This window comes from Trachypithecus francoisi, unplaced genomic scaffold (assembly GCF_009764315.1).
Source record: "Trachypithecus francoisi isolate TF-2019V2 unplaced genomic scaffold, Tfra_2.0 Lachesis_group10, whole genome shotgun sequence".
NCBI lineage: Eukaryota > Metazoa > Chordata > Mammalia > Primates > Cercopithecidae > Trachypithecus > Trachypithecus francoisi.
This window is the reverse complement of record NW_022681455.1, coordinates 46,122,453-46,138,271: the sequence shown is the minus strand read 5'-3', so window position 1 is coordinate 46,138,271 and position 15,819 is coordinate 46,122,453. Positions and strand designations below refer to the sequence as shown.

Here is a 15,819-nt window from a genome sequence, read left to right as displayed (position 1 = left end):
ATTATTCAACTGCACAGACTGCCTGCCTGTAAAGTCGGCCCCTGCCTCCTAAGAGGCACCAAGTGGCAAGGGAGGCTGCAGATGGCTGAGCTTTAAGAAGAAAGGATGATCAAAAGTTTTAGCTACAAGACAAATATCGGGTAGGATGAAGACACAAAGGAAAAAGTACTGATTAACCCAGAAAGAGATTAAAAGACAACAATTTCAGAAGTTGTTAAACAGAAGCAGGGCTGGCAAGAGGTGTAAAAGAAACCCATTCATTTATTCAAATAGTGGGACATGAAAGAATAGGAAAGAAGCCATGTGGGAGTACAAAGAAGGGGCTGGGAGAAGGGGCAGTGGTGTTGAGTTGGAAAGGGCAGTTCTTTCTCAGAGAGTGTGTGAAGCACGGGAGGGTGAACATACACTCAGTGGCGGATGGACGTAAAGCTCAAGGCAGGCTAAAGGACAGACACCCCAACAGGCCACGAACACAGTGGCATTGTGCAACATACCAAGTTGTAGGCGGCCTTGGGCCCAAAGCCACCATCAGACCAGGCTAGTTATACATCAAAGGCACCACTGGACCCTGCTCACTTAGAGATATAAACCAAGGAGCCTGGTTTACTCTTAGTAAGTCTGGAGCTTACTACAAGTTCTTTTTGAAGGGGACATGTACACAACTATGTTCAATTGTTTACAAAACCATCTGGTGAGCTAAGGTGCAGATGACAGATACTGAATTAACAGGTTACCTGGATCAAGTAAAATGTTTATGCCAGGTATAATGGTTAACTTTATGCATCAACTTGGCTGGGCCATAGTGCCCAGATATTGACCAGACATTATTCTGGATGCTTCTGTGAAGGTGCTTTTTTATTTTTTTATGACATTAATATTTAAATTGGTGGGTTTTGAGTAAAGCAGATTGCCCTCTATATTGTGGGTGGGCCTCATAGAGAAAAAGACTGACCCCCTCCTCTGAAGAAGAGGGAATGCTGCCAGCAGACAATCTTTGGACTCGAACTGCGGCTCTTCCCTGGGGTTTCAGCCTGCTAGCCTACCCTGCAGATTCTGAACACACCAAGCCTCCAGAATTGTGTGAGCCTGTTCCTTAAAATAAATCTCTCCATCTTCACACTCCAACTAGTATGTATTTGTATTTATATACATATACATATATGTAATGTTATTATAATGTATTCTATAAAATAAGGTATGTATATGTTTCTCCATATATAGTAGATATAACAGGATATGTGTGTGTGTATATATGTACATACATGTGTGTGTGTATATATATAAATACACATAAATACACATGCACACACACACACACACACACACACACACATATACATATTGTGCTGGTTCCATCTCTGGAGAACTCTGACCAGCATACCTAGAATTCTTCATACCACAATGTACAGGTAGTGGTCTACATAGAGCTGATTCAGCCCATATGTTAAACTTTAGATAAATGTTGAGGATCTCTGTAGCCTCAAATGTATACCTGTTACCTGTTTCTTGAATGAAAAATGCCTGGGTGACCCCAGTGAATTAGGCCTTTTGTGGCTTCTGTGAAAGGGAATGTTGATTTCTTCAAGAGCAGACCTCTCTATCCTCATGTGGACCACGTACCACCAAGTCCCATCCCTGCTAATTGAAGTCTTACCAACCAAATTGTTGGAAGGATAGACCATTTGGTGTTAAAAAAAAAAATAATCACAACTAGAAATGTTGTCTGACTTACACTAATTAAAAAATGGACAGCTGGAAATATTATGAAGAAAGCTTCTTTGTCTAAACAGTTTAGATGAGTTATTATGTTTAAAGAAAGTCCTCGTCATGTGGCCTTTGCCACTTTGCCACTCTTTTCTGAAGGACAACAGCCAACGTGGTCTGCTCAAAGCTGGAAGTCAAGAGTTAGAGAGACCTGATTCTGCTATGGGAACCGGTTGTGCTACCATGGGCAACTCATTCAACCTTTCTGGGCCTATTTCTCTACCAGTAAAAAGAAAGAGCTGGAGTATAGCATTCCTGAGGTCAGATACAGCCCTACTGTTGTATAATTTTTATCTGTACACTTAACAAAATTATTTAATCACTTGAGTCCTCAGGGACAAGTTTCATGGGCTACAGCAACAAAAAGTGGGAATGTGACGTAAATGGTGACTTAATTATCTTTCTTGAGAAAACTGAGGTTTCCTTCCTAATACTTCATCCAGGACTTAACCTTGCCAGGTTTTTAAAGAAGTCAAAGGTCATAAAAATCTTACATTTTGAAATAACAGACATTTAAGCATCTGATGTAGTCTGGGTCCAATCAGGAGTGAGAAACTACATGGTAGGTTAAACAGGAGATATTCAACATGAAGTATTACGTAAGATAAAAGAGTAACCATGACATATAAGGAAACTCTCTACGGTACCCTAGGGCTGTGGGAGAGGAGCCAGGGAAGGACAAACTTAGAAGCTGTTTGGAACCTGGCACAGAAGTTCACTGGTTTGGTCAGGCCAGAGCTGGTCCGGAGTTGCTGAGCAAACAATAGGCCATTCCCCAGAGTTCAGGCAGGGAACAAGCAATCGGCATCGGTATAGCGTGCAGCAGGATCCAGGTGTCAGTGGAGAAGAAGACCTTCAGGACGCGTGGGGCTTGCAAAGGAAGTGACCAAGCTATGTGGACACCCTGGCCATAGGCCAGCTGGATATAGGATTAATGGGGGCTTTGGTTTCTGTGTCAAGAGTTCTGGAAAGGTTATTACCAGGCTGAGGCTATGAGGTGCCAGGTGGATTGCATGCTGAGCCTATAGCTGGGGTGGCTCCACTGCGTGCTGTCACAGCTACATCATTCACCCCCAGTCCACACCATAGTCAGCAAGAAAGCCTCTTCCTCCTGCAGTGCCCCTCTAGTTCTCCCTGGTAAGAAAGCCTAACTTTGTGCTCACTTTAAAGGAGAAATGTTTAAAGAAATTCCCCGTTCTCACAGAGCATATATTCAAGGGTGCATTGCAGCTGAAAGGCAATAAATTGGTAACTGACACATCTATCAAGCTTCAATGTCATCTAGTCACTTTCTACAATTCCTTCTTGGATCCTCTCTGAATGATTCCTCCCACTTCCGGACTTGGGTACCCTCGAGTGAATTTTGGCCAGTTATCAGCTTCCCCTTCATTATCTGTAGACCAAGAATTACATACCTGGTGTGTCCATGGAATGTCTTAAAACAATGGTTCTCCAATGTTGTTCATAGAGTTCTGGGGTCCCTCAAAGTCTTTCAGGGGTTTTAAGAGGTCACAACTATTTTTAGAGTTATATCAAGATGGTACGCTTCTCTCTCTGGGATTGGCATTTCGTGGGTAAATTTACTGGTGTTTCAGCACAAATCCAAGCAGTGATATAAGTGGTACTAGCCAGTCATGTATGTGCAGAAAAAAAAACAAAAACAAAAAACAGCATCAATTATGAATGTCCTTGATGAAGCATTAAAAATTATATAATGTTATTAAATCTCAATTTTTGCATACATGTCTTCTAAACATTCTGGTTGACGAAATGGGAAATGCACATAAGCTCTTTGGCTGCATTCCAAAGTCTGATGGTTGTGAAAGGAAAAGCACTTGTATGATTGAGTTGCCAGCTGAACCAGCTGCCTCCCTCACAAAGCAGTTTTTACTTGAAAAGGCAACTGGCTGACACACCGTGCTTACTCAGACTTAGTATTTGTCAGTATTTGCTTCAGCCTGGGAGGCAGAAGTTGCAATGAGCTGAGATAGCGCCGCTGCACTCCAGCCTGGATGACAGAGCAAGACTCTGTTTCAAAAACAACAACAACAAAAGCCCCATATACCCCAACTAAATACCAAGAGATTAAATGTGGAAGCCAGCTTCTATTAAGCCAGATGTTAAAGATTTTGTAAAAGTATAAAACATTGCCACTTTTACTAAATTTCTTGTATTTTTAGAAAATATAGTTATTTTATGTTTATGTTAATAGACACATTAATTATAGCATTTTTATAAATATTTAAATGTTTTTCAGCTTTAACTTACAACACAGTAAATATCAATAACTATCATCCACATAAACAAAAGCTTTCTGGGATCCTCAACAATCTTTAAAAGCATAAAAGAGTTCTAAGACTAAAATGTTTGAGAACCACAGTCTTAAACAAATCTCCATTTTCCACTTGAATTTACAAAATTGCAGGAAGTTATAGGTGCAATTGTTGAGGCCAAGAGGAGATAATTTACCTAAGGTCATTCACATGGGAAGTAGAGGCAGAGATGGGTCTAGAACCACAGTCTCCGGCTAGTGTGCTACATAACTCAGGCTAGCCATGTATCTATGTATGTAGTATGCATGCATGTATTTTAGGATGCCTTTCAGAATGCCAGTGAGATAATTTTGAGATCCTCAAGCCACAAAAAGGGAGGGACATCACCCTCCCCTCAATATGCATCCTTTTAAATAGGCACTGAATATGAAGTAAGTTTCAGGTGCCTGTGCTTGTTGCTGCTGAAGACAAACAAAATAAAACATCAACTATGTTTTGAGGGAGCCAAGCTCATAATATGTGGAGAGAGATATGAAAGGCAATATATAATAGCATATAATATGAAGTATCAAGCATATAACATATGAAGTACAATCATACAGCCTATATAATTACATTATGCTATTAGTACTGGTATCATCATATGGAATATTATATGTGGTATGATATTTTATAACAGGTTGTTATATACACTGTAGAGAACAGAAAGTACTTTGGGATTATAGCTGGCAACTGTGTTCAAAGCAGAATCTTGACCTTGGGAAGTTTGCCATTAGCTGTTATATATATATAATCGTCTTTTTGACGCTTCCCTTATTGCATTAGTTTCCAAGAAATTGCTATACACAGTATAGCTGAAAGCAGCAGAAATTGATTCTCTTACAGTTCTGGAGGCCAGAAGTTCAAAATCAAGGTGTGGGCAGGGCCAGGCTCTCTCCAGAGACTCGGATGAAGAATCCTTCCTTGTCTCTTCTAGCTTTTGGTGTCTGCCACCAATCCTTGACGTTCGTTGGCTTGTAGATACATCACTCCAATCACTGCCTTCATCTTCACATGACTTTGTCCTCTGCATGTCTGTGCCCAAAGTTCCCTCTTTTTGTAAGGACACCAGTCATGTTTAGAGCCCATTCTAATCCAATATGACCTCATCTTAAAGTTGATTCCACCTGCAAAGACCCTGTTTCCCAGTAAGGTCCCATACACACATTCCAGAGGGACATGAATTTGGGGGAATGTGATTCCACCTGGGACACTGCTTTTGTGCCAGTCCCTGGCCCCCAGTGCTCAAAATCTCTCTGGAACAAAGTCCACCTGGATTTTCCCTCACACTTTTCAGGATGTGGGTCCAGCTGAACCTCACCTGTTTCTTCTCTGTTGATGTTTCTGATGGTTGTCACAGCTCATCACATATAACCCATGAGTTTAACAAACTATTTCTTAGGGCCACAAGGCTGTTGGGGTTTGAGGGGGAATAGAGGAAGCTGAAAGAGGGACACCCAGAGAGTGGAAGTAAATGGTAGCATCCTCACATATTTCTATTGGCCTTTAACAATTTTTGTTTACTAAACCTAGAATCATAGTTTAATACAAGACTAATAAGACATAATGAAAATGTAGGGAGCCATGAAGGACACCATGCCCTAAGCTCCAGGCATAGCTGATTGCACATGGACCAGAGGATGTCCATAAAATTCAACACCAGCCCTCCCATCACCGGGGGAGGACCTGTCACCTGGCTGGACCCTCAGGCTGGCTCCAGGAATGGCAGCTCAGAGCACTGGATCTCTAGCCAGACCACCTTGGTTCATCCTGGCTTCACCACGATGATAACCTTAGGCCTCCATTTCACATTTGTAAGAGCTGAAAATATCCCTCTTTATAGGCTTCTCATGAGAAATAAACAAGTTAATAATATAGGTAAATCCTTTAGAACAATGCCTGACAATATAGACATGTTATTATTAATATTATTATTATTATATGAATGTTTTATGTAGTTGAGAAATCCACTATTTTGCTAGTTCCTCCTTCAATTCCCTTACCCTCCCACCACCACCACCAGAGGAAAACAGATAACAGTATATGGATCTGGCTTCTGTTTTTATTTTTGCTTTTTTTTCAATTCTCCTCTTGTTACTTCCACCATTCCTGGCCCTGGGGGAATTCTTCCTGTGTCGGGATGTCTTACAGGACTCAGAACCTGGTACCTGTCAAGTGCTTCTTGAGAAGTTCCTAGGTAACTTACATCATAAACTCAAGTTAGCACCAAGCTATTATTAAATTGGTAGCCACCTGTCTGAGCATGTTTTATTGGTAACCTTAGCTCCGCGGGCAGGTGTAGCGCCCACACTGTGCTCTCCCACCTTTCCCATTTTATATAACAGAGTCCGTGCTCTCTCAAGACTCAGGGGTGGGTCTGTTTCCAGCATTGGGGAAAAGTGAGAACTGTATAGGGAGTGGGGCTTTTGGTGTAGTTAAGAGGAAGGTAAAATAACTGTAATTTCATAGCAATTACATACAGCGAACACTGTCAAAGGTTCCAGTTTTCCATTATAAACCTGAGCCCCTGCTGGGAGCAACTTGCAAGGCAGAAAAAAGCACATAATGAGGTTCTAATGTATGAAAGAAGGCATCACTGCCTCCCCATCTGAATGCTGCAGCAAAGCAAACCTCAAGGGGTAAAACTGTGTTGAGCTTTGGGAATGAATTTGTTTTCTCCCTTTCTTTTGAAAAAACAAAAACAAAAACAAAAACAAAACCTCAGTAAGCCCCCATTCCTGGATGTTGGTTGGATTGTTTACAGCTTTGCACCAGTCTTCAGTACCCAGGCCCACACATGCCCTCCCTGTCAGTGGAATCCCCTGCCAGGCCACCTGCAGGGGCCATGGTTTCCAGGGCAGCCAACATCAGAGTCTGGAGCAAATGAGTTATTTCTTCCTCTAAGTACTGTGTTGGCAGCCAATAAACCACCCAATGGATATGAATTCTACAGAGACCAATTCCCCAACCTTTTTTGTTTGTTCATAGGTTTGCTTGAAATTAATTCTTTCTGAAATTCATGGATCTGCAGCCCACTCAGAAGTGCAGTAAAGATAGACTTGTTTTTCAGACCTAAAAACACCTATTATTTTGAGGAAGGGAAATGAAATGACAGAAGCACAGAACACCCAATAATAATGCTGTTATTTTTACATGGGTTCCTGTCTTATCCCCAAGCCCACCCTACAGAAGGCCATAAGCTCCTTAGAGGAATTCAGTTTTGAATCTCCTGGGCAATTTTCTCTAGTGCCTTGCACATAACTGATAGTCAATATGTATTTGTTGAGTAAAAGTATAATTTAACAAATGAATGGTTTATTGACAGTGAAGGCCAAGTACTAGCCAGAACTAAGTGGTGTATTGATTAAAACCTTGAGCTTCCTGATTAGCCTCCATATAGGGAGATGGGATCAAAGTCTGAGATATTTATATTCATGACATCCGTGTGGTGTGAACCAAGGACCAAGGGGTGGGGGAGGGCAAACTACAGAGGAACATATTTTGGCTAGGTAGCTGAAGGAAAGCATTTCTAACTGTTAGAGCAATCCTCAGAATGAACTGCTTTGAGTTATATTAATACAAATGACTGGTCAGTGGAGATATTCAAGCAGAAACTAGATGATTACTTGGGGGTGTAGAAGTTGGCATTCCAATATCATTTGTGTCAGAATAAGTGATGTTGCAGGTCTATTTTTACCGCAAGATGCCAGGGTTCTATGATTTCATAAAGTTATGATTCTGCATTTCAGTTCAGCAAGTATTTATTGAGCCCTTACTTGGTGCCAGGCATTGTCCTGCATGGACATTAAGAAGACAAAGATGAATAATATCAGGCTACTGCCCTTTGAAGTTGCTGGGACATGGTTTTAGTAAGGTCTCCTCAGACCTGCATTTGGGCGTTATAATCTTATGTTCCCTGTGCTAATTGCACCTGCCCACTCAGGACACTGGTTCTCTTCTTTCCAGGCTGGAATCGATGGGGAAAGCATTGGCAACTGTCCATTCTCTCAGCGCCTCTTCATGATCCTCTGGCTGAAAGGAGTCGTGTTCAATGTCACCACTGTGGATCTGAAAAGGTAAAGTACATTGCATAAATGAGGAGTATGTTTAGCTGCAGGAACAGAGAACCTTCCATGAAGGAGGGCAAAAGCCTCCGTTGGCTCCCAGCAGCCCCTTGCTCACACTTCATTGTCCAGAACTGTGTCTCAGAGTCCAGTCTTAGCTACAAGAGAGTCTGCAAAGGCAAGTATTTCACTTGGTGCCACACACTTCACTGACCTGATTAGCAAGTTTCCATTAGCAAAGAAGAAGGAAGGAATGGACACTGGCATTGCAACTAAGTGTCCAGTGCACAGATGGGCACAGACATCTACAAATACAGGATTAGTCATTTCAGTAGTACTAAAGCCATCATCTGTGGGACCCTAGTAGGACTTCAGGTGTGAGAGTCTGAGTCTTCAGAGAGTTGTGATCCAGACCCTTTCCCATGCTATGTTCCCAGCTTTAGACGTCCTCAGTGTGACAGCTCTAGATTACAGGCTTGGGTGGAAAGTAGCTACTGTTCTGTTTTAGAGTGCAGTTTAATGACTTACAAACACCAGAAACCACACTCTTTTCACTCCTACAGAATGTATTCTGTTTTCCGTCTTCCACCTGTTGTTTAAATGTGGAACAGCTCGAGGCTCACCCCATGAGTGTTCATCTTCTGCCTCTACCTTCATCCCTGGTGAGCTTGACCTATTCTCCTTGTCATCTTTATATGAATTATTCTACACCCAGAGTCCTGCTATCATCTAGATATTTTCACTTGGATGTTCTGTTATCATATATGTCTAACATTGTATACATCAATTTGTATCCTTTTCCTTTGAGTTGAGCTCTTCCTGAACTCCTTTTTTCTTCTATTTTCTTTTTCTTTTTATTTATTTATTTATTGAGACAGAGTCTCACTCTGTCACCCAGGCTGGAGTGCAGTGGTGCGATCTCAGTTCACTGCAAACTCTGCCTCCTGGGTTTAAGCAATTCTCTGCCTCCGCCTCCTGAGTAGCTGGGATTACAGGCGCGTGCCACCACGCCAGGCTAATTTTTGTATTTTTAGTAGAGACAGGGTTTCACCATCTTGGCCAGGCTGGTCTTGAACTCTTGACCTTGTGATCCACCCACCTCTGCCTCCCAAAGTGCTGGGATTACAGGCATGGGCCACTGTGCCTGGCCTTTTTCTTCTATTTTCTAGGCACTAAACACTTCCTGCTCCTTTCTATTGCTGCCTTCATTGTTGATCAGTAGCCAAGTCTAGAGCATTCTCCTATTGCACTCTCTCTTCCTCCAAACTCTCTTTTTCATTCTCAAAGCCTACAACTGGTTCAAGTCTCACCACTGCCACCCTGATAGTCTCATTGTTCTTCAAACTGGTCTTCCAGGTTCACACATTCTCTCTCTCTTTTCCTCTCTGTCTGACCCATCCTTTATGTGATTCTAAGGTTATTCTTCCTAAAATAATGCTTTCATCAGGCCACTTTCATGCACAGGAAACCTTTGATGTTTCCCATTTTCCATGGACTTGACGCATCCAAAGCCCCGATCTGTCTTTTCCTTCATTCTTCCCAACACTCTTTCCCAACACTTCTCACTGTGACCTGTCTACTCTGTCAGGCTGGTCTGCCTTCTGCTGTTCTTCTTCATTCGAACCTCCATCCCTTGGCTGAGCTGCATCCTCTGTCTAAAACAGGCCCTCTCTTCCTTCTTGTCCCTGGCCCCAGGCTCAGCTTCAGCCCCACCCGCTCTGTGAGGCTGTCTCATACCCATCCCCCCATACTCACAGTCACACCTATCAACCCAACCTCCCTCCAGAATCACCAGCACCTGTTGTCTATGTTGCCTTGTGTCATTATTCAGTGTTTCATCAAGTTATGAGGTTTGTACCCCTAATGCTTTACAACTGGTGAGAGCTTTCTCATTAAATAATAATAATAATAATAATAATAAAATAATGTATAATCCTGTGAAGGAGGTCTTACTACTCTGTATTATTTGAGAAATAACTGAGACAGATATATTTAAATGATGTGTCCAAGATGCCAACTAGAAATTAGAGGGGCTAAAAACTCCATCTGCTTGGTTCAAAAACTATGCTCTCCATAATCCATCAGTTATGAAGTTTGTTTCATCTTTCAAATGAGACCTTAAGTCCCTCAAGGACAGACTGGGATCGGGTTTTAAGTTTCTTTGTATCCTCCATAGCAACTAGCTTTTCACAGGTCCTCAACTACTATCTGTCAAATAAATGAACTTGCATCCACTATGCAATTAGTGTCTGCGATAACTAAAGAGAGTAGCAGACTTCTGAAAGAGCAGCTTCCTTCAGTGGAGAATTGGAAGTGTTTGGATTGCCATGTGTGAGAGAGGACTTGTATGTCTGCTGGAGAAGAGAGTGGGAGAGGGAATTACCTCTGCCTGTGTGTTTCAGATGGTTTGGTTCCTCCTTCACATGAACACACCTGGTCCAGCCAACACCCCTTTGATGTAGGCCAGGCAAGTAGCACCACTCCATTTTTACAGATGAGAAAACTTTCTTACTGTCCCCCCCACCCACCAACACACACAGTAATTTCTAAGAAAACTGATTTATTTTCCTGGTACCACCCTTTAGTGACTGAATAATCTTGAACTTTTCAGAGCCTTGGTTTCCTCACCTGTACAGTGGAGACAGTGTGTTTTTAATCAATAGGATTACGGTGAGGATTTATCGAGGCAGGCCATGTAAAACATTTGCTATCAGTCCTGTACCTGACTCATAGCAAGAACTCCATGTGTGTTGGCTATTCTTAGAATTATCACTGGGTTCCTGGAGCTGGCAATCCAGTAAGGAAAAGAAGACCAATACTCATTACATAGTTCATAAATCATACCTAGCAATATGTCATCCAATGCTAATGATATAGTCTCAACTATAAATGCTGAAGCAGAGTCAACAAAGACAGAGCGCTGCAACTCTAGCTAAGCATCGATGGCCACAGGCAATACTTTCCAAGGGTGTCTGACTCCAGTGGCCATGATTCTCTAGAGTCCCAGGAAAAAACCCACTGCCACCACCACAACACATTTCTGTATCTTTAAGCCACAGAGAGGTGACTGAGAGCACACATGTTGCTGCCTTGTGTCAGCTCTAAAAACCAGGAGCAAATAAAAAATGTCCTTTCATTGTCTAAAATGAGGGGCATGCACAAAGTAAACAAAGGGACTAAGTAAATTAGATTTTAAAAATAGTTTCCGTCTCAATTGTCTGAGTTCCAAGTGCCTCAGAATGCAGCTGGAGATTGTGTGTGTTTGGGGAGGGACATGGGAGTAGCACAGTAATTGAAATTCCTCTCTTCCCCTCCCAAACTGATTACATCAGGAATTTGTTTCATTACAGACTCCTCTACCCCCACTGTTTACTTTTTTACAGTTTCTGCGTTTCATGTTTTCCACTCCCGACTCCCACAAGAAATGTGGCATTCTCAGAGAGAGCATGTGGGGTGAATCCGATGTTCCAGCTCTGTCTTGGAAGTCGCCACCATTTTCTCTCCTCTTCCCTACATTTTTTTAGTATAAGCCTCCCCTTTCCCATTTTCCCCAATCTGCCAACCCTTCTTCCCCCTCACTTTGCTCCATTCTTGCTCTTGCATTCTGACCAGCTGGCACAGACACAGAAGCACACTCCTGGATATTAACAGGACCTAGCCGTGCCAAACACAAGGGCCACTTTCCTTTCCACTGCACTTGGCCTTCCTGCAGGTAGTCAGTGTGCTCCCCAGTGCACGCCAGAAACACCACTTAGCACTGCTGTGGGCTAAGTGCAGAAAGTTCAATTAATTGCTCAGTTAATTAATTGTTCATTCATTCGATTGGGGCTGCGTTCCAGAATTTCACCCACTTCTCCATCATCTAGGACTTTCTTTCAGGATAATTTAGGACTTTTGGGTCTCCTCTTTCCCAGCGGAGAGAAATGCGCTGTTGCTTTGGTTATCTTGGATTTCTTTAAGTGTCTGACCCAGAAACCAACAGGCACACCAAAGAGCTGTCTGTCTTCTTAGGGACCAAATTTGCTGCCTATTACATATATATGTATATGTTGCCTAAAAGGTCCTACCGGGCCCAGCAAAGTTTGCTATAAAAAGAAATAACTTTCACAAACCAAGTGTTCTATTTGAATCCAATCACAAAGCAGAAGTTGCATTTACTTAGAAAATAAATTGTTTTTAACTTAAGATAGCATTTAAGTAACCCCATAATTTTTAAAAAATAGGCACAATTTCTGACTCCTAGGAGATTTTTGATTTATGTATGTTGAACAGAATTTTTAAATATTTAAAGAAAAATAACTTCTTTCTAGTAAACCTAGAACCATCATAAGTCATATTTTGAGAACAGTAGATGCTTGAATTAAGGTAGATTAAGGTGGAGCACGAGTACTGTAGCAGTGGAGTTGCCTGCTGGTCCTCCCCACATTCAGCTGAAAGCTGAAAGCCTTCATAACTGGATTGAAGTTTTTACCAATGTCAGACCAACATTTGAGTTCTAATTTTGCAACTACAATCACTCATTTTTAAATTTAAAATGTGTGAGATTTTGTTGTTGTTGTTTTGAGACTGAGTCTCACGCTGTCCCCCAGGCTGGACTACAGTGGTGACATCAATGGCTCACAACTGCCTCGAACTCCTGGGGTCAAGCAATCTTCCTGCTTCAGTCTCTCAAGTAGCCGAGACTGCAAGCACATGCCTCCATGCCCAGCTAATTTTTTTTTTTTGTAAAGATGGGGTCTCGTTATGTTGCCCAGGCTGGTCTCAAATTCCTGGGCTCAAGCGATCCTCCCACCTCAGCCTCCCAAAGTGGTGGGATCACAGGTGTGAGCCACTGTAGCTATCTCAAAAATGCATGCTTTATTCATGTAGCCATTAAAAATATGTATCTACTGAGGGCCTTCTATATGCCAGGCATGGTTCTGGGTCTTTTCCCTCATGGAACTTGAATTGTAAGGCTTTCTCTCAGGTATTTTCTTACTCACCAATACTCCCCAGTAGGAGGTTCTTGGTTCAGAATCCTTGGTAATAGCCTACCTGGTGTTTGTGGAGGAATAATCTTAGCAATAAGAAGACGTTTGAAAACATCTTCATTTAATAGCTTTGTTTTCAATCTAATAGTTTGTTTATTTTCCTGGCTACCCAAAGGCCATATCTGGGGCTGTTTATAGGTCAAAAAAAGTATTTTGTTGAGTGTGACAAAAGGCTGACCAATGTTAGACATTAGTTATTAGATATTAAAATATAAGTTACACACAATAGAAGCATCTAACTTGAACAAATGGCCCAAACTCCCAATTTTTTTGTATCTGGAGATATTTGTTAGGAGAAAAGTATGATCTAATTCATTAATTTTTGAAGTATGGAATCATGTATAGCACATTTTTGTTAGGCAGATTAGTAAAAGAGTTTTTAAAAGCAAAACCCCACCTCTCCCCTGGGTAATTAAAGCTTGGATCTGACTTAGTCACCTGGATTCTCTCCACTTTTTCAATAGCACTCAATTCCTTCATCTTGACTTGTTGCTGTCTTGCTGACTGCACTGGACACACTTCTTGTGTGTGGACACCACATTCTTTCAGAACTTTCTCCAATCTCCCCTGCCCTACACTGCACACCATAAATCTATTTCCCCTGACAGGCATGTTGGATAGTAAGGGTATCTAAGTTACAATCAATCTTAGGTTTCCCAGAACAGGAAGCACCCTGCTGTAAGCCAACACCTGAATCTTGCTCTCTCCACAGAAAGCCAGCCGACCTGCACAACCTAGCCCCTGGCACGCACCCGCCCTTCTTGACCTTCAACGGGGACGTGAAGACAGACGTCAATAAGATTGAGGAGTTCCTGGAGGAGACCTTGACCCCTGAAAAGTAAGGATCTGTTTCTTTCTGGAGCTGTTGAATGGGAAGGGTTCATGCTGGATCTATAAAGGCCTGGTGTTAACTTTGAGCAGATGCGTTTCCAAAGGAACCTCACCAGTCCAGAGAACAGGACTCTCTCTTCAAAGAGAGAGCCTGGGACCCCCAAAGGGCTGCCAACCTCAAAACCACTCCATGAAATCCACTCAAGAGTAGATATGGCCTATGAACAAGAGTCAGTCACTCCCAACTACACAGAGTGATTTTAGGAGCCCTAGGATACCACGCCTACCTCATCCCAGTATGTCCCCTTCTCTCCAGCTCACTTTGCTTGGAAGACCTCGAAGTGAGGGCAAAGTTTCCTTCATTTCAGCACCAGAGCTGAAAGGCGACAGAATGAAAATAAGTCAGGAAAGGGTAACCCAGTGACTTAAAACAACATCCAGGGTCTTAAATCTGACCAAATCTGGTCTGACTCCACAATTAAACAGATGAAAAAACGAACTAAAAGCAGCTCCTCTTCTGCAAACAGGTTCGGGGAGACTATAGACCAGAGAGCTAGAAGTTCTTGTTGGGTGACACGTTGCTACTGATGGAAAAGAGCAGTAAAAAGGAGACAGATGGCTTCTAAAATTTACTCAAGCTAGACTTGTTCATTACAGAATACTGTTATCAAGGATTAAAACAATCACAATTTTTGAAAAAACTGGAAAAATAATATTACATATAGAGTGAGGCATGAACTTTATCCTGTAGGGTATTATCCTGCAGTGAGTCCTGTGGGGTATCCTGAGAGGGATTAAGCACAGGAGGTGGGGAGTCTGTTTTAAGACCTACTTTAGAGGTTGAGGGAAGTCGGCATCCTAGAGGACCATGAAGCTGGAGATAAAGGAATTAATTCCGGGGACTCTCCAGGCAGGACAGAATGAAGGCCTGAGCCAAGACAGGGCAGGAAAATCGAAGGAGAGGAGTAGGAAGGGTTCAGGACATACTGAGTAAGTAAAGTAAATGGGATTTGACTACTAAAAACCACTATTCTTCATTTATTTTAAAGTTCTATTTATTCATCAATACTTTTATAGCCTTTGTTTTGTGTCAGGCACTATTCACAGCACTTAGCTAATATGATTCATTTCATCCTTCTAGCATCTTAGGTACTATCATTTCACAGTCAGGACAGGGTGAGAGTAAGTCACTTACCCAAGGTCGCACATCTAGTGAATTGCTGTTAAAAAATTAAAACTCCCAGTCATGCTCCAATTAAGCCTTAAACAGTCATACATTCTTCCTTAAAAATATTCTTTGTCATCCATATTCAGACAGTTTATTTGCACACTGAGAGTGGAAAGCCACCTCAAGCCCATTGGAAGCAGCTGAGTATACACTTTAAATAAGTGTATTAATTAAATCAATAGGGCAGCCCCACGTAGACACACACATCTCTGAACAGGACACCAGCCAGCCACTTCACTGGAAGTGCCCTGGGGGAGCCCAGACTCCATCCCCGTCCCCAGGACTCAACCTCATGGCTAGCGCTGGCTTGAAATCCCACATGAAAAAATATGCTCTTTTCAATAACCAGAATTTAGACTTTGCCTGGGAGACTCATAGAGGCAAGTTCATGACACAGTTAACATTTTCCCTTTTAGAAGTAACACTGGCACTCAGGAGTGGGGGCTTCCATCATGATCATTAGGAAGTGGAAAGTGGAAGCAGTGAGGAGCAGAGGGCCCCATTTGGTCTTTTGCCAAGCAGTGGATGGAGGGGTGAGGGGCTCGGGTACAACCCTGGTCTGCCAGTGATGTGCTGTGACCTCTTGAGCC

The 15,819-nt window shown here is 42.3% G+C and overlaps 1 protein-coding gene across 2 annotated transcripts in view; it reads left to right on the top strand.

The window, feature by feature from the left end:
* Positions 1 to 15,819, top strand: part of CLIC5 (chloride intracellular channel 5) — a 119,449-nt gene that overhangs the window by 56,974 nt on the left and 46,656 nt on the right. For both annotated transcript variants that reach the window (XM_033217363.1, XM_033217362.1), the window contains exons 2-3: positions 8,043 to 8,152; positions 13,883 to 14,008. In XM_033217363.1, the coding sequence (XP_033073254.1) occupies positions 8,097 to 8,152; positions 13,883 to 14,008 (182 nt within the window). In that variant the 5' untranslated portion in view covers positions 8,043 to 8,096. The remainder of the gene's footprint in view (positions 1 to 8,042; positions 8,153 to 13,882; positions 14,009 to 15,819) is intronic.